The 25,025-nt window shown below is 33.3% G+C and overlaps 2 protein-coding genes and 1 pseudogene across 2 annotated transcripts; all 3 read left to right on the forward strand.

The window, feature by feature from the left end:
• Positions 1-1,570: 1,570 nt before the first annotated feature.
• Positions 1,571-3,697, forward strand: LOC107864855 (annotated as a pseudogene).
• Positions 3,698-5,263: 1,566 nt separating this feature from the next.
• LOC107864856 (polygalacturonase-like) lies at positions 5,264-6,666 on the forward strand. The gene is made up of 5 exons (XM_047408754.1): positions 5,264-5,395; positions 5,490-5,627; positions 5,738-5,896; positions 5,987-6,040; positions 6,360-6,666. The coding sequence occupies exons 1-5, from the start codon at positions 5,264-5,266 to the stop codon at positions 6,435-6,437; spliced, it is 561 nt and encodes a 186-aa protein (XP_047264710.1). The 3' UTR covers positions 6,438-6,666.
• Positions 6,667-22,371: 15,705 nt separating this feature from the next.
• Positions 22,372-24,096, forward strand: LOC107862499 (hypersensitive-induced response protein 1; the record flags this gene model as incomplete). Its single annotated transcript, NM_001324837.1, is given in 5 exon segments — positions 22,372-22,563; positions 22,678-22,798; positions 22,919-23,010; positions 23,098-23,194; positions 23,576-24,096. Coding segments are annotated over 5 exon segments (858 nt in total). The 3' UTR covers positions 23,935-24,096.
• Between the last annotated feature and the right edge of the window lie 929 nt (positions 24,097-25,025).

Consider the following 25,025-nt stretch of genomic DNA (forward strand, 5'->3'; position numbering starts at 1 on the left):
CCTAGTCCTTATGAATATTTAAAAATTTATGAATATTTAAATTTCAAAATGAATATTTGTTTTCAATCTTTAATTGTGAAATCTTTTAAATCATTAGTCTACCATAAATTAATAGATTCTTTTTAATAATTATAATGTCGATCTTCTTTTATAAATTTTAGTCCACCTTCATCGATTGTTCAATTAAAAAAAATAACCATGTATACTTTCAATTTAATTTAAGGAATTATTCAATGAAACAAGGGCAAATAGGCTATCTGACTTGCCTATCTGCCTTCTCATTCATTTTTTTTTTTGGTCAAAACTCTAGTCCAATATCTTTTTTCTTTTTTAGATTTTGTCAAAACTCTAGTCCAATATTTTTTTATTTTTTTTAGATGTCAAAACTGTAGTCCAAACATTATTTCTTATGTAAACTCTTTGAATGTGTTTTTCAGCGGACCCCAAATAAACGTGTTAAGATATTGCTTTATCAAATGTAGAAATGCATGTTACTTGTGGCTTATACTATCATTTTATGAGGAACATTGAACGTTGGCTTGGGGATTTTACTGAGCAAGTGGAATTTGGAAGAAGGAGAGACTTGAAAAGATTTCATGAGTAACATTGAACGTTGGCTTGGGGATTTTACTGAGCAAGTGGAATTTAGGCGAGAGATTTGAGAAAGACTTTTTGTGAGCAAGTGGAATTTGGGAGAATGAGAGACTTGAAAAGATTTCATGAGTAACATTCAATGTTGGCTTGGCGATTTTACTGAGCAAGTGAAATTTAGGCGAAGGAGAGATTTGAGAAAGACTTTTTGTGGTGGAGTGATTTACTTTTCCTTTGTTTTAGTAGGATAAAAACAGCCGAAACAAAGACGCTCTCACTAAAATTAATAATCTAAAGATAAATTTTAATCCGAGGCTTTAAAAATATATACATATATATATAATAAACAAAAAGTTAATGCTGCATTTTTTTGTTATAATTATTTTTTAAGTTTAGTATTATATTTACATAGTAATATTATTGTTTATAATAGTAAGGAATGATTCAAATTAATAAAACATTAAACAATGTGTTTTCAATATATTACCTTGGATGTTATTGTAATATATTATTTATCATTATAAAGATTTGAGTAGTTTAATTCAAAGTTTTAAAATATTTTTTATTGAATGATGATAGTTTTGTTTAACTGTATTCAATGTTGTTAACAAGAAAATAAATTCATAAAATTAACAATTAATTTTTTTTGAGGCCTAAAACAAAGGCTTTACGAGCCTCACCATTGAGCCACCTTGACTGGTAGCTGTTTGGTTGCCAGAATTAGAATAATAACTTCACTTCGTATGCTACGATATCTTTAATAGTTCAATTAACTCCTGGATTTAGAATTTCAATTGGTTTGTAGTTCTAGTTGTTGCGTCACGTTTGAATTAAAGTACTTCACTAGACTAATTTTAGTAGGATAAAAAGACTTAAGTAATCGGATCGGTCTTAGAATTCCATGCATTATATATTGGTGCAAATTCAGTTTATTAGCTATTAGCTCTCCTTCATTTTCCTAAAATTCCATAAGATCATAATGAGGATGTTAATCTCATTATTTCTTTCTCTGCTTCTGCCTTCGCTGACATTTTCGAAACCTGATTCTCCAGTGTTTAATGTTCTTGATTATGGCACAGTTGGAGGTTTATTTAACGATTCAACCAGTGTAATTTATAAACAGTCCATGAACAGATGATGAATTACATAATGTTAGATATTAGGTGGTATTAATGGACTAAGTTTTTTTTTTTTATGTTTCTATGTAGGCTTTCATCCTAGCATGGTCAGCAGCATGTACATCATCGTCTCCTTCTTCGATGATGTACGTTCCTTCTGGCCATAAGTTCTTGCTTCACCCCTTGATATTTAGCGGCCCTTGCTTATCACCGGACATCACTATTGTGGTACGTATTTGGTTATGTAATTAGATTGTACCCAATTCTTATCAATTTTTTGACAAAATTAAATAGTTCCCACCTTGATTTACTGAATTTGCAGATAAATGGAACTATACTTGCACCAGTTATACCTTCAAAATGGAGGTGTATCGCTGATCTTTGTGATAAGTGGATTTCTATTAAAGATGTTGATGGTCTTACTGTACGTGGGAGTGGAAGAATCAGTGGTCTGGCACCCGGATGGTGGGATGTTGTGGTAAGTCATTTCAGTAGAGTTTATTGGGTTTACGACAATTTATTTAAAAGGAGTTTCTAACAGATTTTATTTACCTCTATTTCCAGGACAACATGAGGCCAACTGTAAGTTTTCGATGCTCTGGAAACCTTTCATAAACATGACTTATGGCAGCCTATATTTGGCATTTAATAACGGAATTCTTTTGTAGGCTCTCGAAATTGCACACTCTAAAAACATCAGTCTAAGCGGACTGAGATTTATGGACAACCCCCGCACGCATGTTCATCTAAATAATGTGACATCTGCCAGAATCTTTTAACATAACCATAGGTGCCGCACTAAAATGTCCTAGCACTGATGGCATTCATGTTTCGGACAGCAGAGATGTTTCCATTGACCATTGTCGAATTACAACGGGTAATTTTGGATATATATATATATATGGATAATAAACTCTTTGTAGTAATTCTGATTTTTGTAAAGATTGCGCAATATACTCTTAACAAATGCAGGTGAAGATTGTATATCAATTGTCGATGGATCTTCCAATCTGAAAATCAGCAACATAATATGCGGACCAGGACCTGGTGGTATAAGGTGAGTTTTATCTCCTCGCTTCTGTTGGCCTCTTGAATTTAATTTCTGTGTTGAAGATACAATAGTAATTTAATGTAAACCGGATTCAAATGCAGTGTTGGAAAGCATGGATCTGCTGGCAACATTGAAAATATTCTTGTCAGTGACGTTGTGTTCATAGACACTAGAAAAGGTACTCAGATAAAGACGATGGAGAAGGTAAAGTGTTACTGTATTAATTTAAACTCTTATCATCATAATCTAAATCAAATTTGAGCTTGGATAATCTGAAAAAAGTCAATTATGTGTAAATTGAGTTAAAAAGATTGAGGAGCCCAAATACTATAATCTTTCGTTTTTGCTATATCAGGGAGGCAAAGGGCATGTTAAGAACATCATTTTTGAGAGAATACTGTTGCAAGATTGTCGTTACCCTATTAGTATCGATCAGTTTTATTGTGATAAAGAACATTGTACTGGAAATGTAGGTAACTTGTACTTACAATTACAATGTTATGCTTCTGGTGAAATTTGACTTCTTAAAACATTTAGTTGGTCATTGGTTGTTGCAGAATTCAGCAGTACAGATTAGCGGTGTTACCTTCAGAGAGATACTTGGAACATCCCGAGGGGAATTTGCCGTGCAGCTGGTTTGCAGGAAATCACTTCCCTGCACGGGTATATTATTCGAGGATATAAACATCTACTCCGATTTGAAAAATATGGCTAAATCGTTAACAGCTAATGCTAAAGGAGTCATCAGGGGTCAAAACATTCCTGAAACTCGCTTCAACAACCCACGCCATTAATTGGCGGATTAACTTCCAATTTTCCTGTATCACGCCTAAATTCACCAAGTAGTCGTTTCAGCAATTGTTCTTATGTTAGTGTAGTACTAATTAGTTTCTGAATTATGTGCATCTCCCAGTAGAAATTAAAGTTGCTGCTTAGCGTGGAAGTGAGTTTTATAATGTGAGGATATTTCAAATTTTCTATATATGCAAAGTATACTTGCACGGCATAGTTTTTTGATGGAGGGGATTCCTATTGAACCCCCTTGCGTTCTACCTAGCTCCTCCACTGACCGGAAGTTTTAGCCTTGTTGTATTGTATTCACTCTTATGTTTGAGCTTAACCTCAATATTTTTGAAGTTATTAACAATGAGGTCTGACAATGAGAATATAATCGAAGTAATAACTGGAAATAAGCACAAAGAAGGATAAGTTAGTAGTAACTGCTGCTCCTGATTTAAATGGATATTCTGACATGACTTGTGGGGGACAATGCTATCGCTCTTGATTTCGACTTATTACTGGCAAAACCGATTAAATGGACAATTCAAACAGCTTATAAGTTGGTACCAATCATGTGACCAATCGGCTTCCACTTTGTCCATAATTTTTTTGTAAACCGCAGTATCAAATCAAAATCTTAATTGTTTGATTTTACGCCCACAATATCAAATCAAAATCTTAATTGTTTGATGTTTGATTTTACCTCTTTGATTCTAGGGAAAAGGATTATTTAGTCTTTTACTATTGAAACAAATATCAAATCAAAATCTTAATTGTTTGATTTTATCTAGGGAAAAAGGTTATTTATTTTACTATTGAAAATGATTCTATTATATAATGGTCTATATATATACTCACTAGAACAACACGATCTTATTAAACAAATTCAAGACGATCTTATTAAAGAAATTCATGATCCTATCAGATAATTTTTTAATATATATAAATTCTATGAGATAATTTTTTAATATATATAAATATCCAATTGTATTAGCTCTATATATAAATATCCAATTGTATTAGCTTTAATATTAGCAAAAGGGTGTTCCTTTGACTATTTCTTTTTATTTTTATATGATATTCGATAATGATGAAATTGGGAAGAAATTTAACATTATCATTATCATTATCTAAGACAATGGTAATTCGATGTCCATCCCAATATTTAACGAAAATTTGATATGAGGCCTTAAATTATCACTAATACGAAGATTTACTAAGAAGTTCTAAAATATTTTTATTAAAGAGTAGATAGTTCCTTTTTTTAATTAACTTGAATTTTGTACCTTTTTATATTTTACAACTTTATATTATTTTAAGTAAAATTAAAATTAGAAAATTTACATTAAATTTTTTTTGGGGCTTCAAAATTTTGAGGCCTAAAACAAACGTTTTGCAAGCCTTAGCCTTGAGCCACCCCTCAATCCATGCCATTCTTTATAGTATATCCATTTGGCAGTTACCACTAAATCAAACATATCCTAATCCAATATTTGCTTTATTCTTATCAAATCTCTCTTTATTTACTTTACTGTGTCACATTTGAATTAAAATACTTTATTAGATTAGTTACGTTTTAGTAGGATAAAAATAATCAAATGAGTCCTTGAATTCAATGCATTATACATTGGTGCAAATTAAATTCACTCGCTACTACTTTTCTGTGATCACTAACTTAAGCTCTCATTCATTTAAGGAATTTCCATATTCCATGTATAAGATCATGATGAGGATCTTAATCTCATTCTTTCTTGCTCTACTTCTGCCTTCACTGATATTTTCAAATCCTGATTCTCCAGTGTTTAATGTTCTTGATTATGGTGCAGTTGGCAATGGATATAACGATTCAACCAGTGTAATTTATAAGCAATCCTTGAATAGATTATGAATTCCATAATTACTAGGTGGTATTAATGGACTAAGTTTTTTTTTATTTGTTTTTTTTATAGGCTTTCAACTTAACTTGGGCAGCAGCATGTACATCATCGTCTTCTTCTCCAACAATGTACGTTCCTACTGACAATACGTTCTTGCTTCACCCATTGATGTTGCACGGCCCTTGCTTATCACCGGACATCACTATTGTGGTACGTATTTGGTTATGCATTATGTAAATTTACTGCCAATTCCCCTTCTTCATAATTTTTTTGAATCTAATTAATTATCTCCCACCTTAATGCATGTACTGATTTTGCAGATAAATGGAACGACAATTCCACCATACAGAGGTTGGAGATGGAGGTGGATCCACACTCCTTGTATTAAGTGGATTTGTATTAAAAATGTTAATGGCCTTTCAGTACGTGGGAGTGGAAGAATTATCTATGGTGAGCCACCTGAATGGTGGGAAGTTCAAGTAAGTCGATTCAGTAAATTTTATTAGGTCGATGCCAATTTTCTTTTAAGGGTATTTCTAACAGATCATTTTATTTACATCTATTTCCAGGATCGCATGAGACCAGCATCTCTGATGCCCCTACCCAAAATTATCGCAACACAGGTGCACCATTATTTTAAGATAAATATATAAGATTTCATAGTGACAAAACTTGGCTGGCAAAATTTTTAACTTATTCTTTTAAACTTTAGTTTTGTTTTTGCATTTAAAACGATGGTAACTAGGATTTGACCCCGCGACATATACTTTAAAACTATACACATAATATATCGAGTTTATACATAAAATCTCGGACTGTGGGTTTTGGATGCTATGGAAACATTTCATACACATAGTAAGTTTTTTTTTTTTTCTAAAAAAAAAAATAATGACTTATGACAGCATGTATTTGGTAGTATTTAATAATGGAATTCTTTTGTAGGTTTTCGAAATTGCACATTCTAAAAACATGCGGACTGAAATTTATGGACAGCCACAACACGTCTGTTCATTTGAATAACGTGACATCTGCCAGAATCTTTAACATAACCATAGCAGAATCAAGTTATAACGCTGACGGTATTCATGTTTCGGACAGCAAAGATGTGGATAAACTCCTTGTAGTTATTCTTATTTTCACGAAGATGGCGCTAACTATTGTTGAAAAATGCAGTGGGTGATTGTATATCGATTGTAGATGGATCTTTCAATCTGAAAATCAGCAACATAGTATGCAGAACAGGGGGCGGTATAAGGTTAGTTTTATCTCCTCACTTTTGTTGGACTCTTGAATCTAATTTTTGAAGATGCAATAGTACGTAATTTAATCTAAACTGGATTGGGATGCAGTGTTGGAAAGCTTGGATCTACTGGCAACATTGAAAATATTGTTGTCAGTGATGTTGTGTTCATAAACACTAGAAATGGTGCTCAGATAAAGACGATGGGGAAGGTAATTAAAGTGTTAATTTGACCTTGGATTATCTGAAAAAGAAATCAATCGTGTGTAAATTGAGTTAAAAAGATTGAGCAGCCCAAATATATGGTCGTTTGACAATCTTTTGTTTTTGTTTAATCAGGTAAGCAAAGGGCACGTTAGGAACATCAATTTTGAGAGAATACTGTTGCAAGATAGTCGAAACCCTATTAGTATCAATCAGTTCTATTGTGGTTATGAACGATGTTCTGAACATGTAGGTAACTTCTATTTGCAATTACAACGTTCTGCTTCTGGTGAAATCGGCTTCTTAGACATTTAGTTGTTCAGTGGTTGTTACAGAAATCAGACGTACAGGTTAGGGATATTACTTTCAGAGAGATACTTGGAACCTGCAAAGGGGAATCTGCCGTGCAGCTGGTTTGCAGGACGTCACTTCCCTGCATTCGAGGATATAAACATACATTCGGATTCCAAAGAGGAGGCTAAATCGTATACAGTTAATGCAAAAGGAGTCATTAGGGGTCAAAACATTCCTGAAATTAGCTTCGATAACCAGCTGGGGTATTAATTGGCGAATCAAGTTCCAACTTTCCTGATTTCACCAAGTGTTCTTATGTTAGCGCAAAGTTTTTAGCCTTTCAATTATGTTTTGTCTTGTAACTGTTGTGGGAGCTAGGACTTTTACAATCCTTTGTAAAGGGGGTGCCGAATTTTCTATATATGCAAAGTATTTCAGTTTTCTCTTGCATGCATGGTATAGTTTTTTGATGGAACCCACTTGTGTTCTATCTAGCTCCACCCATACTGGCTGGAAGTTCTAGTCTTCTATGTGTAGTATTCTCTTATATCTATACAGGAATGTTTGAGCTTAATCTTAGTATTGTGAAGTTATTAATAATGAGGTCAGAAACAACATAATAAAACCAAATTGTGCTTAAATACATAATTACCCCACCGATGTTGGCCGAGATTTTTAAAAAGATACCTAAACTTTGAATTCGACCTATTACCCCACGATTCTTACTTAATCCGTTGCAAACACACTATTTTGACCCTCTGCGTGTATACACGCGCCACAGGCGCGTGAAAGGGCTCGAATTTGACTTTTTTGACCAATCAAAAGCTACCACGTGTAAAATAATTGATATATAATTTATATTTTTTTAAAAAAATTTATATTTATTTATTTTATAAAATTATCCCTATCCCTCCCCCCAACCCCCCACTCTTTCTTCTTCAACTCAATTCACCATTAAAGCTTCAATTTCATAAAACTTTCAATTCAATTATAAAACTATTTTTTGAAGTGATTTAAACAAAAAAAAAACAAGAACGAAAATGCATGCTGACGGAGTGTGGGAGGGGGTTGGGGGGTTAGGGGGAGATGCTGATGGAGGTGCGGGTGTTGGACGGGGGGTGGGGGTGCTGAATGAGGGTGGGGGTTGAGGGGAGCTGCTGATGCGGGGGGAGAGGTGCTCGAGGATGGGGAGAGGGTGGGGTGGGGTGTTAAATTAAATAAAAAGGAAAATTTTATTAAAAAAAATATGAAATTAAACGTAGTTGACACGTGGCAGTACCTGATTGACGCGTGTCTTCACCACTTTGTTGTGACTGAGATTCAGCGAAAAATGGTGCGCTTGCAACGAAATAAAGAAGAATTGTGGGGTAATACGTCGATGTTAAAGTTTAGATATCTTTTTAAAAATCTCGGACAAAATCAGTGGTGTAATTATTTATTTACTCTTAATACTTTGACAATGAGAATATAAGGAAAACGACATTAAGAATAATAAAGCAGATAATAGAGGGAGATGATTGAGAAATTATGTAAGAGATAGAGAAAAATTTACTTAATTATCTTACCCGATATTATCTTCGAAAAACAATGATGAATAACTGTTGGGTTCGAAATCGAGATAGCGTTATGCAGAAGTTATTAGTTGCAAACTATTGTGGTGACAATTCAGAAGACACATATAAAATAATACTAAAAAGCTTAATATTATTATATTATTTGGCCAATTGGCCTACATATAAAACTAATATAAAAAATAATATTAAAAAACATAAAACTAATGAGAGAGAAAATTCACCCTTTTTGACTTGATTTTCTGACAAAATATTCTTGATCCTTCTTCTTCACACGGTCTTCATATATCAACGATCTTCATATACCACTATTACTTACCATTATTAAAATTTGATATGGGTTAAAAGTTGGACCTCTACGCATTAAAAATAAAAACACGGGTTGATAAGATTAAAAGTAGAGCCTTGTGCATTGAAAGTGAGCACAGGTTAAGAGTGGAGCTCATGCGTTAAAAATAAATGCACAAGTTGAAAGGAGCCCAAGCGTTAAAGCAAGTATGGGTTGAAAATTGAAGCCCATAAACATGAGTTGAAAATTGATTTTGATTTTAAAGATGATTAGCAGCAGGATTGTTGAACATTTGTTTGAAATTTTTCTCCACATGTAGTTTTTGAACATATATCTTCATTATTATCAAATTTGTTACAATTTTCATCTTAAACCATCCTCAATCGAACCATCTGATATTTGAACCATTGGCTCTGATACCACTTGTTGGCTTCGAAATCGAGAGGGCGTCATGCGGAAGCTATTAGTTGCAAACCATTGTGGTGACAATTCAGAAGACACATAAAATAATACTAAAAAGCTTAATATTATTATATTATTTGGCTAATTGGCCTACATATAAAACCTAATATTAAAAATAATATTAAAAAACATAAAACTAATAAGAGAGAAAATCTCCTCCTAAACGAAACTCTTAAAAGACTACATTGTGGATAGAGGTGAACCCAGGATTTGAAGTCTAGGGGTGCACCAATATTGTCAAAGGCGCGCATAAGTTCTGAATAAAAACTCAAATTTGTGTTGATCGCTCGCCTCGTTTAATGTGCAGTTTAGGTTCTAATTTATAAGATATACTTTTCCTTGTCAATGAGGCTTTTCTGGAGATACGAACACTAAACAATTGATATTTTACTTAATACAAAAATAATAATTTTTGTGTTCATATATTTGTCATTCATGCTTATATTATTAGTCTTGAACTAGACATATGTTTATATTTTTTCTCCTTTATGCCTTTTTTGGTTAAATCTCACGCTTTATTTATAATTTGTGCTTAAATATAATGGACCTTGAAGCTTTTTTTTTACCTCTTTTGCTTTTGCTAAGACGATAAGAATTGTCTTTAAAACTAGAACTTGATTGAGGAGAATAATATCTATCCATTTTAATTCACAAGAATCAATAATAAATTCCTACAAAATAAAAAATTCATCAAGAATATAAGTAAAAATAATTATTTATTTATTTTTAATCAAATCCCATGAACTTAAATAGAAGCAAGAAAAAATAAATAAATAAATTTTACACACTAACTTTCAAGCAAAAAGTAAATATTAAAAGCAATTAACATTACCCAAACTTAAATAAAAAAATAAAAAATGAAAGGAGAAGTATATATTAGCATCAAATGAAAAATTGCGTCTGCCTAGCTGGTGGCATTTAAACAGAAATCGTGGCATTTAAATGTATATAAAGGAGAAGTAAAATGAAAAAATCGAGAGGCTCCATCAGGAACTGAACACGCGACGTCGGGCCAGAAGAGTATCAACGTTTGAGTTCCAAACCAGTGCACCCACACAAGTTTTATTATTGAGGGTGCACAATTAAATATATTAACACTTTAGTAAGATATATATACATATATATATATAATTTTTTTAAAAAGTTACCCGGTGCACGTGCACCCTCGAGGTACCACGTGGGTCCGCCTCTGATTATGGATGCTATTATGTTATGGTATTAGAAGGGGTCTTCTATTTTTAGATGTCCAAAACCTTTTCTCCGAGAAAGAGGTTTGTCAAATAAAGAAAAGTTTTATATTTTTCTTTCAGGAAAAGTAAAAGTATTCATGATTACTTTTATTTTTCTTACAAGAAAAAGTAAAACTTAAATTTGGTAAGAAAATTGGGACAAAAATCCCTAGGATTAATGGATAAGTTAGTCATAATTGCTTTGGACAGATGAATGAGGTGGGTCTCGGAGTTGATTCTCTTATGATCAAATAAGTTTTTGATTTAACCAACCTGACGAGTTGACTCTTGTGGTGAAATAGTCTTTATTTCTGTATATTTTTACAAATACATTTCGTCATTGTAACAGATACACGGTATGCAGTGTATATACGTTGGACTTTTACACAATAACTTACACTTGTGGGGGCAATGTTATGGCTCTTGATTTCGAATTATTACTTGCAAATTACTCCCAATATTAAGCTTCGATTTCCATTTGTTCCTTGCTCGAAAATGGGCAATTTCAACAGCTAGGTTGGTACCAATCATGTGACTTGAACTTTGTCCATAATCTTTTGTAGGCCATAATATCAAACCAAAACCTTGTTTGATTTTACCTCTCCAAGAGAAGAGAGGTGTATACATCTAGGGAAAAGGGTCACTGTTTACATCTCTATAATTGAAAAAAAATTAATAGTGCTTTTTTGCTATACTATCGATTTATATATGTTAATGTTATTGTATACTATTATTTTAGCCAAAATAGCATGCCAACTCACCACACCAACCTTTCTTCTTCCACCCTCCATGCCATTATGTTTAAGATCATAATGGAGAACGTCATAAAAAAGAAATACAAAAAGAAAAAATTGCCAAAGTCAACTAGGATAATAAGGTGACCTTATTCAACACATTCATGATACATACTGTTCCAGGTAATTTTCAAACATACATTACTCAACTTGTATTAGTCTTATAACAATTATATAATTTTGACATAAAGCACCAGGTGGGTCTTTAGACAATTTCTTTTATTTTAAGTGGATCGTTCTGTTTTAAACGAAGGAAGTATCTAATATGCATTTGGCATTTACTTCTACATAGTTTTCTTAGTTTTTGTCGACTTCGTCCATGACTTTGTGATACTCGATAATAATTGATGTGATACTTGATAATGATTGAAATTGGGAAGAAATTTAACAGTCATATCCTAAGCCAGTGGTATATATCCATTTGTTAGTTACCACAAAAAATCAAACATATCCTAATCCATTATTTACTATAATCTTATCAAACCTTTTCATAATTGGGAAGATTTTTAACATTGTCATATCCTCAAGCAATGGTATCCATTTGACAGTTACCACTAAATCAAATATATCCTAATCCAATATTTATTTTATCCTTATCAAACTTTTCTATAATGGCATCATTAATTTCCAATTTTGTTAATGATTATAGCGAGTTGCTTTTATGTTGGTTAGATCTAATAGTTATTGTAATGTTGGTGAATTTTCACATGTAACATATTTTGCATCTAAAGTAGTACTAGATTGAGATGAATTTAATATCGCAAATATACATATTTTTCTTACCTTTTTGTGCCCAATTACTGGCACAATTATCTGTTGTTTTTTCAACGTTTTCGGGTATAAGAATTTGTAATTTGATACAATAACTTCAACGCTAGTTCATTTAAAACAAGAACACTATGAAGTACAACAACACCCTTAACACAAGATCAAAGTGATCTTTCTAAGAAGTGTGTTTTATTTTTTCAGAAATTAAGATAAAACAGAAATGTAAAGCCAAGTCCCTCGAGTTCACGGAGTGTTCTTAAGGAATAATTTCCCTCACTGTACCCGATGTTTTGGAATCTTCCTCCCAGGATAAAATGACTTTCAATCCAACTATAGTGGTACCTCAAATAATTAGATTCGTCGAACTCGCTCAACGATTTGATTGATCACAAGAAATGTTTTGAAGACAAGAAGAGTTTGTATTTCAAAAAAAAAATTCATTCCTAAACCTGTGGATAAATGCAGGTTTATATAGCCATCAAGTGCCCCTATCGAAAGGTGGAAATGGTTCATCCGAAAAGGTGTATTCTTGGAAGAGTCATGTCTGTTCGTTCGAAACATTATGTCTTTTTCTGAACAGACACAACTATCTGAACAATCACTCCTTTCCAAAATAATATGTCTTTTCATAAAAGGTTGTGTCAAACCATTTTCCATTCACACCAATTGAACCCAACAATACCCCACATGAATAAGGAATGTCTATTTTTTCATAAAATTTTACGGACAAATATGTGACCATCAAGAAAAGATTGATTGTATCTGGATAAGTGGGTTTCCTTTTGAACTTTTCGTAGTGAACATGTATCGGATGCACTCGGTCAATCGGTAGATTTGATATCTTTGAACCATCGAGCTTTAATGTACACCTAGACAACACATGTCACACAATCAGCCTTTTACCATTTATGGTTCTCACGATTTTGTTCTTTTCAGCCATGAACACGTCCCGATTTTATGAGAGATTAGAGAATAGGCCTTTACTAACATTTTCCTTGAAGCAGTTTCCACTTTGCCCTCACATAGGTGATTTCTAAATGTTTTATCCTATAGATTAAACTATTTGGTCAAATCTGTCAAATTTAGATAATCATTAAAAGACTTTTCACCTTAAGTCTTATCCTTGTTTATTAAATATTGTCTAGATCACGAGAATGGGTTGGTATTTTGACAATGTTGAACCTGTCAGACACAACTTTATTTGATCTCCTTGAACTTAGCTCTTGGGATCTCCAGTCTGCTAGGTTGAGTTACCATCATGCTGACTTGTCCTAGGCCTTAAACTCATTTTCTTGGATATTCTCTCAACTCCTTCTATAGATAGGCCTTTTGTAAGTGGATCTGACACATTATCTTTTGACTTCACATAGTCAATAGTGATAATTCCACCAGAGAGAAGTTCTCTAACGGTATTATGTCTTCGTCTTATGTGACGAGATTTACCATTGTACATCATGTTCCCTGCCCTACCTATCGTCGTTTGGCTATCACAGTGTATACATACTGGTGCCACTGGTTTGGGCCAATAAGTAATATCTTCCAAGAAATTCTGGAGCCATTTTGCTTCTTCACCATTTTTATCTAATGCGATAAATTCAGATTCTATTGTAGAGCAAGCAATACAAGTCTATTTGGATGATTTCCAAGAGAAAGCTCCTCCTCCGATAGTAAATACATATTCACTAGTGGATTTTACTTCGTTTGATCTGGTGATTCAATTTGCATCACTATATCCTTCAAATACCGCGGGATATTTATTATAATGCAAAGCGTAGTCTTGAGTGTATTTAAGATACCCCAAAACTCTTTTCATTGCCATCCAATGAGTTTTATTAGTATTATTCGTATACCAACTCAATTTACTTATAGCGCATGCTATGTCTGGTCGTGTACAGTTTATTATATACATTAAACATCCCAATACTCTTGCGTACTCCAATTGTGAGTCACTTTCACCTTCATTCTTTCGAAGTGCAAAGCTCACATCCAATGGAGTCTTTGCAATACCAAATTCCATATACTTGAATTTTTCAAGTACCTTTTCGATGTAATGAGACTGTGACAATGACAACCCTTGTGGAGTTTTATGGATTCTTATCCCTAAGATCACATTCGCAACTCTAAGGTCTTTCATATCGAACTTTCTCTTGAGCATTCGTTTCGTTGAATTTGTGTGTGAAATGTCTCTACTGATGATCAACATATCATCCACATATAAACGCACAATGACTTGGTGATTTGAAGTGTCTTTAATATAAACACATTTATCACATGCATTAATTTTGAATCTGTTTGACAACATGGTTTGGTCAAACTTTGCATGCCATTGCTTAGGCATTTGTTTTAGTCCATAAGTGATTTAACAAGTTTACACACCTTATTTTCTTTTTCTGGAACCACAAAACCCTCAGGCTATTCCATATAAATTTCTTCCTCTAATTATCCATTTAGGAATGTGGTTTTCACATCCATTTGATGGATTTCAAGACCATATACCGCCGCCAAGACAATTAACATTCGAATCGACGTTATTCTTGTTACCGGTGAGTATGTATCAAAGTAATCAGGGCCTTCTTTTTATTTGAAGTCTTTTACTACAAGTCTTGCCTTGTATTTGTTAATAGTACCATCTGTTTTCATTTTTCTTTTGAAGATCCATTTATATCTTAAAGATTTGTTTTCTGGAGGAAGATTAATCAACTCCCACATATGGTTGCTTAAGATTGAATCAATCTCACTATCGATTGCCTCTTTCTAAAAGGAAGAGTCCGAAGACGCCATCGCTTTCATAAATGTTTGAAGCTCATTTTCTAAGAGAAATGTTACAAAATTTGATGCAAATGAAGTTGACGTTCTTTGACGTGTACTCCGTCTCGGATTCTAATCGTTATGTACATCCTCACTTGGTTCATCTCGAGATCGTTTAGACCCTCCACTAGACTGTTCATGTCTAGTTTTATACGGGTAAATGCTTTAAAAGAATTCAATATTATCTGACTCAATTACCGTATTTTCATTAATATCCGGATGTTCGGATTAATGAACCAAAAATCAACAAGCTTTACTACTTTTAGCATATCCTATGAACACACAGTCCACCGTCTTAGGTCCTATCTTAACCTTTTTTGGCGTCGAAACTTGGACCTTTGCTAGACACCTTCACACTTTAAAGTATTTCAAGTTGGGTTTCTTTCCTTTCCACTTTTAATAAGGAATTGATTGTGTCTTACTATGGGAAACTCTATTGAATATACGGTTGGCTGTAAGGATAGCCTCCCCCTATAAGTTTTACGGTAAACCTGAACTTATAAGTAAGACATTCATCATTTCCTTCAAAGTATGATTTTTTCTTTCCTCAATTCCATTAGATTGAGGTGAATACGGGGCCATAATTTAATGGACAATTCCATTCTCTACACATACTTAGGCTAAGAAAGATTTATATTCTTCGCCCCTATCACTTCTTATAGTTTTGATTTTTTTCTCTAACTGATTTTCAACTTCAGTTTTGTATTGCCTAAACACATCTATTGCTTCATCCTTACTAACAATATCTAGTGCAATCATCAATAAAAGTTATGAAATACTTTTTTCCACCACGTGATGGTGTTGACTTCATATCTCAAATATCAATGTGGATTAAGTCTAAGAGATTGGAATTCCTTTCAATGGACTTATACGGATGCTTAGCATACTTTGATTCCACACAAGTTTGACACTTTGATTTATTGCACTCAAAGTTTGGCAAAACTTCTAAGTTAATCAGTTTTCGTAGTGTTTTGTAATTAACATAGCCTAGTCGTTCATGCCACAAATTAGGAGACTCAAGCAAGTAAGAAGAATTTGAACTTTTATTGATTTCAACATTTATTACATTCATTTTGAATAGGCCCACATTGAGGTAGCCTTTTCCTACATACACTTCTCCTTTACTAAGTATAATTTTTCGGAAACAAATACATATTTGAATTCGTTCTTGTCTAGAAGTGAAACAGAAATCAAGCTCTTTCGCAACTCAGGAACATACAAGACATTGTTAAGTGTCAACACTTTGCCGGAAGTCATCTTCAAGCACACTTTTACTGTTTCTTACACTTTGCAGTAGTGGAGTTTGCTATGTAGATCTTTTCTTCTACTTGAGCACCAGCGAATGTAGAAAACAAATCCTTGTTAGCACAAACATGGCGGATGACACCAGAATCCATCTACCATTCGCGGGGATTTCCCACCAAGTTGCATTCGAAAAGCATAGAACACAGATCGTCCATTTCTTTCTTAAGCTCAGCTAGATTTGCTTGGTCCTTCTTCTTTCCTTTCTTTGGGGTATGATAATTCGTAGACTTGTGGCCAATCTTGCCACAGTTGAAGCACTTTCCCTTGAATTTCTTCTTGGGTTGATTGCTTTCATTTCCTGCTTTTTTTCACTTTTTAGAGTTGTTTTGGTCATCTTCTACAAAGTTTAGTCTACTCATTACAGAATTGCCTCTTGACCTTCTTTCCGCAGCCTTATTATCTTCTTTAATGCGTAGTCGTACAATCAGATCTTTGACTGACATCTCCTTACGTTTGTGTTTCAAATAGTTTTTAAAGTCTTTCCACATAGGTGGTAGCTTCTCTATTATTGCTGCTACTTGAGACGTTTCATTCACAATTAAACCTACAATAAAATTCATGTGAATACTAAGAACATTTTTAAATTGTTCAACAATAGTATTTGTCAAAATCACACCTGCCGCTAGGAGATCATGGATGATCACTTGCAGTTCCTGCACTTGAAAAATAACAGACTTGTTGTCTATCATTTTGTACTCTAGGAATCTTGCAACAAAGAACTTTTTAGTTCCGGTATCCTCCGTCTTGTACTTCTGTTCTAGCGCTTCCCATAACTCTTTTGCAGTTTTGGTTCTGCTATGCACGTTGTATAGGTCATCTTGGAGACCACTCAAGATATAATTCCTACAAAGGAAATCAAAGTGTTTCCAAGCCTCCACAATCACAAAGCGTTTTTTTTCAGAGGTTCCCTCGAGCACCTTCGGAGCTTCCTCAACCGTGAACCTTTGAAGATAGAGAGTTGTGAGGTAGAAGAACATTTTCTGCTACCATCTCTTGAAGTCAATACCCGCAAACTTTTCGGGTTTCTCCGCCGGTGCCATAGCTTGCGGAGCATTAGTACGACTCATCGTGGCAATACCAGTTGCCGCCATAGTCGTTCCAGCATCATGCATTTGACTATCAGTCGTCATTTTCCTATCACAATAAGACAAAACTTTTAGTATGTCAAAATACTACTAATAAAGTTGCAACAACTTTAAACACCTCTTGTTTCTAGTTTAACGATGAAATTTTTATGATTTTCAATCTTCAACCGAGAGATCTTTAACTTGTGATGAAAATTTTATATCTTCAAATCACTAGTTAAGTTTAAACGGAATAGAAAGCTAAAAGCTTTAATCTCCAAAAAAACAATACAGATTCCGAAAAAAAAAACTTTAGTGAAAAGAAAATTTCACCAAACAAGCAAAAAAAAATATTTTTTTTTTCAAAAGTTATTCCTTAAGATTATTGTTTCTCAACGTTCTCGAGTACAAGAATCTGTAGTTTGACACAATAACTTCAACACTAGTTCAAGTTTAAAATAAGAACACTATGAAGTACAACAACACGCTCAACACAAGATCAAAGTGATCTTTCTAAGAAGTGCGTTTTATTTTTTCAGAAATTAAGATGAAACAGAAATGTAAAGCCAAGTCCCCCGACTTAACGGAGTGTCCTTAAGGAATAGTTCCCCTCATTGTACCCGAGGTTTTAGAATCTTTCTCCCAAGATAAAATGGCTTTCAATCCAACTATAGACCTCAAATAATTGGATTCGTCAAACTCACTCAACGATTTGATTGATCACAAGGAATGTTTTGAAGACAAGGAGAGTATGTATTTCCGAAAATTTTTCATTCCTAAATTAAACCTGTGGATAAATGCAGGTTTATATAGCCATCAAGTGCCCCTTCCGATAGGCAATGGTTCATTCGAAAAGGTGTATCCTTTGAAAGAGTCATGTCTGTTTATTCGAAACATTGTGGCTTTTCCTGAACATACACAACTATCTGAACAGTCATTCCTTTTTCAAAATAATATGTCTTTTCATAAAAGGTTGTATCCCTTCATTTTCCATTTACACCAATTGAAACCAACATTATCCACTAGTAACAATTAAACCTAAACAAAAAAAAAATGTGTAAGGTATGGTGCGATGAACGATTGAAAAGATATTAGTTGGAAAATCGATTCTCGATCTCTTTTATGAGATATTACTTCTTGTATCAACTCAACCATACTTAGGGATAGATTCATTAAAGTTATGCATTGCAATCGCATGGAAATTACGATGAAAGCCACGAGAATATGGTACTCATTATATAATTGGCAAAACAATTACTATGTAGATTGGATACACATAAATTAGTTTTCCATTTTATGGAAAAATCTGTATAGGCTGTAGTAGTACCATACACGACACATCGTGGAAACCATTGAAGCCTTCGTCTTCATCTAAAGTCAATGCCATTTTTAGCATCAATCAATTTTCTCCCATTAATATATAGACCAAAAAATAAGTAATTTTGATGCCCACTATATTATTTTGCATAATTATAGTAAAAAAAATCAAAAATTAAATCTTTATCCGAGACGAACCATATATATGACGTGCTCAGAGGCGGAGCCAGCACTCTTTAGGAGTTCATTCGATGGAAAAATATACTATTTATATATGATTAAAATTATTTTTTATATGATTATAGTAAGTGTTAAAGCCCCTTCGAATTAGTTTTCTTTAAATATTAAAAACTCTTACTTGAAATCCTGGCTCCAACGTGCTACATAATACTTCATCCAAATAGAGAGAAAAGTGGAGAAAAAAGTAGTCCACTTTATTACTGTACCAAACCAAAAAAGAAGGGGACAAATTATATTTGTCCGTCATAATTACATTCGCAAATTAAATATATATAAAAAGTATTTTATTTTAGATAAAATATATAATATACAATATTTATTATATAAGCATATATAAAAATTATAATTTTTTATTATCATTTTAATAGATGACAATATGATGTCATTTTTCTCAAAAAATTCTCTATCTAATTATATTGACGCTATTACGGGTTCACATTGCTGCATATCTAAATGGAAGTCCCCCCCCCCCCCCCCCCATCACACACACACACCAAAAAAAAAAAAAAAGAACTAATAATAAATCTTTTGGTGTGTTTTCCTTGTAGGAGCTAGTATTATTTTTCCAAGTAGTTTATATGTGGGTAAAAAAAGTACATGATGGTAAAATGACTTAAAAGTTTCAGTAACCAAGTATGACTATCTTTTATCATTTAACTATAACTATAATTAATTAACTTGCATTCTTATGGTCTGAATACTGAGAATATAAATGAAGGGCAAAATTATCCCATTTTGAATTGTTTAAAAGAAAAATTAACTTTTCTCCCCATGTTTTGAAATAACTGTGGGTGTGGAGCATTATTTTTGAGCAAATTGACTTGTGAAAAGGGCATTATCTAACGCCTATGATAAGGATATTTTTGTTCAACACCTAGGATAAGAATATTGGCAAAATTACTCTTTTTGAATAATTAAAGATATTTTGGACTCTTTTTCTTAAGTTTAATTATTTTTGGACTATTTGATTATTTATTATCAAAGGTATTTCTAATCGTCAATACCTTAAAAGCAATACTCCTGAATAATTATAAAAGGGTACCATGAAAGAAGATTATCGTTTGGTACGAGATATAAGGAATAAGCAGTTTTAAGATAAAATAAAAAATTATTTTATTTATGTTTGATTGGAGGTATTAGTTAATATCAAGATAACTTATCTCACCATTTATACTATAGAGATGCGATAAGTTATTCGATATAAATAATGGGATAAATTATTTAACTAATCCCAAAATTAATTATTTCAAAATAACTATTTTCTAACAAAACGAATAGTTATAGTGCCTATTAAACTCAAAACAAAGGACAAAAGACTAAGAAAGGTATAAAAATTAATCACCCAGATTTCAAACTTTTCAAAAGCATTTGTTTCTCCAATTTTATTTGTCTACTGCATTAAAAATAAATGTTGAGCAACACAATTCGAAAAATAAATGAATAATTTATTATTTTTATTAAATACTATTCTAAAGATAGACGGAAGGGCTTAATTCTTTTACGGAGCAGTACTTATCTAAAAACTCTTTATATTCTCTCCTTCTCAAATTATTCGTTTCAAATTTTTAAATTAATTTCTTATTAATAGATAAAGTTCTTTTTTAATATTTTACGCTTTATACTAATTACTTTTTTTTTTTTAAATTAGTTATATTATTAATTATTTTTCTTAATTAATATGTCATCTCAATTTAAACGGATAATTTGAAAGTATTACCTAAAAATAGCAAAAACTCAATTTCCACGCAGTTTCTGACCTACTTGGGATCCTCGTCTTCATAATATATATATAGAGGGTAAAGTCCATAGGTTGAGTTGTGTATTCCTAGTACTCTACACTTGTTGATTTTTTGCTTCAGAAGTTGTAAGTCCATTCTCCCCTTTACCCCCTTACTCTGTCCCTCTGCATGAATATATTAAACATAAGATACAATTTTTATTTGTTTGTGTAGATGTTGTTGTTTTACTTTCATGGCTTTAAGTTTTTTTGACCCTTTTGTTTGTTGATTTTTAATTCTCCTCTGCTTGAATTGTTAGATTTTGACACACATATTAAGAGAAAAGCGTTAAAAGACATAAATTTAATATAATTTTTTATTTTTATCCAAAAAAAAATAAAAAATTCAGTGTTTCAAGGCCAAAATTGATTCCACCAGAACAAAATTCAATTCGTTATGTATTCATATATTATGATATGAATATACCACATCAATTTGTTATGTATTTATATCTTATGATCTTGTAATACCTTTTTAAAAGTCAATTAATTGTCAAATTTTAAGGGCAAATTTAGAAAAATATTGAATAATTGACTTGTTTTGAACACCAATAAATATCCAACAATTCACTTGTTCCGAAATGGAGGAATTATTTACAAGTTTCTCTGTTTCTTCCCCTTTTGATTTCTATGCTGTTTTTATGCATCGTTGTGAGAGAAAGGCTGTTCAGGTTCTGTAATGCCGTCGATTTTACTTCCTTGTGCTTCTCTTTCTGAAAAGCGTTTTGTTGGGTTTCATGAGGTTTAATTATTTCTTTATTTCTTTATTTCTTTATTTATTTATTGTTAATCATGGTGTCCGGGCCAGTACCTCGACTAAATCCCCACGATACTCGTCACGTCCCACTAGATATCTGTCCACCAAGGCTAGGCTAGGTTTGATGAGGCTTAATAGGTTAAAAAGTTATAGTATTTATTAAACAGGCTATTTAGTTGTAAGAAAAAATTGTTTGGTTAAATTTTTTTTTTTTACCTTTCAAGAGAATTGACAGGTAACTGCAACTTCAGTGTTAATTGGTGGGATATGGCTTTCATTATTGTTGGCATATCAATGGTTAGACTTAATATTTCTGTGTTCTAGCCCATGATCTAAAGCCTTCAACCCCCGCTCTGCCACATATTTTTGTTTTTACCCCTCCTTAGGAGCTCCCGCCTCCCCGCTTTGCGCCGTTGGTGACTTGAACACCCACGACCTCAAGGTCGGAGGTGTAGGGTGGTTACCTTGTCACATAATTTGCATACCCAAAAAAGTTATTTTTTAAAAACATTTCAAAAGGTTGCCCTCCCCATGTCCTGTTATACTAGAGAAGGGGAAACCAGGGAAAGACTGAATCAGAAGCTCTATATTAATCCATTTTGAATTCTGAAGAACTAAACTTGGGGTTTTGTTTTGTCTAATTTGTTGTTTGACAAATTTCTGGAAGGTTGAACTCTTCTACTGGAAATCTGAAATTTTCTTGTTAGTGTTACAAGGAAAAAGTATACTTGATCTAATTTATTTTGATGTTATTTGAGCTGGTTTAGTGGGTCACTATGTGGACATCGTCTGGACTTAATACGCTTAATATTTGTTGTTTGTGCTGTCCTTCCAGAAAATGGGCAATTTGTTCTGCTGTGTGCAAGTTGATCAATCAACGGTTGCGATTAAGGAGCAATTTGGCAAGTATCGGGATGTGCTTGAGCCAGGGTGCCACTGTGTACCTTGGTTCCTTGGAAGCCAGTTGGCTGGTCATCTCTCCCTCAGGGTGCAGCAACTAGATGTGCGCTGTGAAACCAAAACTAAGGTCTACTTTTTTTCCCTATCACGGAGCTCGGTTTAATTTTAGCATTAACTTAGTAGCTGTAAGTTTATCCAAATTAACTTGTTATGCTAATACATTTATTGCAATAATTTTCAGGATAACGTCTTTGTCAATGTTGTTGCATCAATTCAGTATCGTGCCCTGGCAGACAAAGCTAATGAAGCATTCTACAAGCTAAGTAACACTAAGGGTCAGATTCAGGCATATGTTTTTGATGGTCGGTAACTATACTTTCACTTTACTTAGATCTGATGATTTATTTCCTGCAATGTTTGCTCATTTGACTAATTTAATAAGATACGACAGATTTTGACTTTTCTGTTCTTTATTTTGTCAGTCATAAGAGCGAGTGTTCCAAAACTCAATCTTGATGATGTATTTGAGCAAAAAAATGAAATTGCTAAGTCTGTTGAGGAGGAACTTGAGAAAGTAAGTGGATTCTTGACGATTTTTCATGGGAATCGTTGATCTTAATCTTTAATTTGATCATATAAATGCTTTCTTGCTCTTTTACAGGCTATGTCTGCTTATGGATATGAAATTGTTCAGACCCTTATAGTTGATATAGTACCAGATGAGCATGTAAAGAGAGCTATGAATGAAATCAATGCTGGTAAATATAAATCCTTTACTCTGATTAGGCCTACCTTACATGCTTACTGTTTTTCAACTGTTTTAATAGAGAGGAACATACAATCCAGTTGACTGATTTTTCATTTACCATGATAATGAGCTTTTCGTGGATAAACATATTTAAACAAGGATGCAAAACATTGCAGTTTTAGGAAATTGTAATTTCATCTATTTCTATTAAGCACCAACTTGAAGACCAATCTCCATTTTCTTTTTTGCTTAGTATTTTGGTGCGTACACACAGACTCAAAGGCTTTGAGGGTGGTAATTCGAGAATTTTAGTTTGCTGAACTGAAAATTTTGATACTCTTGTTCAGTCTTCCAGCTATTTTTAATGTCCTAACTATCTTCAACTCTACAGCTGCTCGTCTGAGGGTGGCTGCTAATGAGAAGGCAGAGGCTGAGAAGATTTTGCAAATTAAGAGGGCTGAAGGGGAGGCTGAGTCTAAGTATCTCTCGGGATTAGGTATTGCGCGACAACGTCAAGCCATTGTGGATGGTCTGAGAGACAGTGTGCTAGGATTTTCAGTCAATGTTCCTGGAACTACAGCAAAGGATGTTATGGACATGGTCCTGGTAACCCAGTACTTCGACACCATGAAAGAAATTGGCGCTGCCAGCAAATCATCTGCTGTCTTCATCCCCCACGGGCCTGGTGCCGTAAAAGATGTGGCACAGCAGATTCGTGATGGACTTCTTCAGGCTTCTGTTGGGCATTAAGTACTTATTGCTCATCAATGTTAATGGGTTTCATATCAAAGCAAACTGTTAAAAGTTTTAGTCTTTTCTTTCTTAAGTATATGGCGGTGAGTTGACTTTGTTAGATATTTGTGAATCCCAGTGCTACCTATGTTTATAAATGGTTTGGTAAGGTTTTGAATATATTGTTTAAAGAATTCATGAGATCGCGTATTTTTGCAACTAACATTACCCGTTACACCTAATAGGTTTTTTGCTAATCAGGCATTTTGATTGTCATATGCAGGTGTGAATTGTGATGTATAAAGTTGTGATATTGGGCAGAACCTAGAATTGATGAATTCATTGACAACATCATAACAAAGAGTGCTGATATATAGAACAGTACAAAAAGATTTAGTCCCCCATTGAACAACTAGGGAACTATTAGCATTCATCATACTATCCACAAAATAAACAGTACCCCAAAATAAACGGAAGTAGCTAACGTGTGGCCTTCAAGTTATGTTAAGGTCTTTGTAATGTTGGTGTCAGTTGAGGCATTGCCAGTGAGCCCCAAAAGTACCGAAAATTTCAGATTTACATAACCTCTTGCATAAATATCATTTACTCTTTTATCAGGTTAGACACATCTAAGCAATCCAATCCAATCCAAAAGAACCTCTAGTTCTCGAGAACATTTGCCAGATCCATGTAGTTTTAATGTTAGCAACTACTACTATCATGACTTACGATTGAAGGTTATCGACCAAGAAAAAAAAGAGAGTGACGATTTTGTCGGTCAAGGCCACCACAATATGAGAATTGAGAACTGTCAGTTTACTAGTCTCGACTCGCGACAGTTCCTTCTAAATTAGTCTTAAATTGCTTCTATTTAATTATGTCAACGGACTGGTGATTGTGAAGACTTTTCCTTAAAGAAGCTCAGCAATGTCAACTTGTCTTCTAAGCTTGTTTTATGTAGGTGGAGATTTAATCGCAGAATAAATTTTGCTAACATGCAGCTTATAACAAGTTCAGAGAAGGGGCAGACCCAGAGGCCTGTAAGTTCACGAGGACCTAGTAAGTTTTGCCTAGATCTTGTATATATATATATATTAAGAAATCTCTTA

The sequence above is a fragment of the Capsicum annuum genome, chromosome 3 (assembly GCF_002878395.1).
Source record: "Capsicum annuum cultivar UCD-10X-F1 chromosome 3, UCD10Xv1.1, whole genome shotgun sequence".
NCBI lineage: Eukaryota > Viridiplantae > Streptophyta > Magnoliopsida > Solanales > Solanaceae > Capsicum > Capsicum annuum.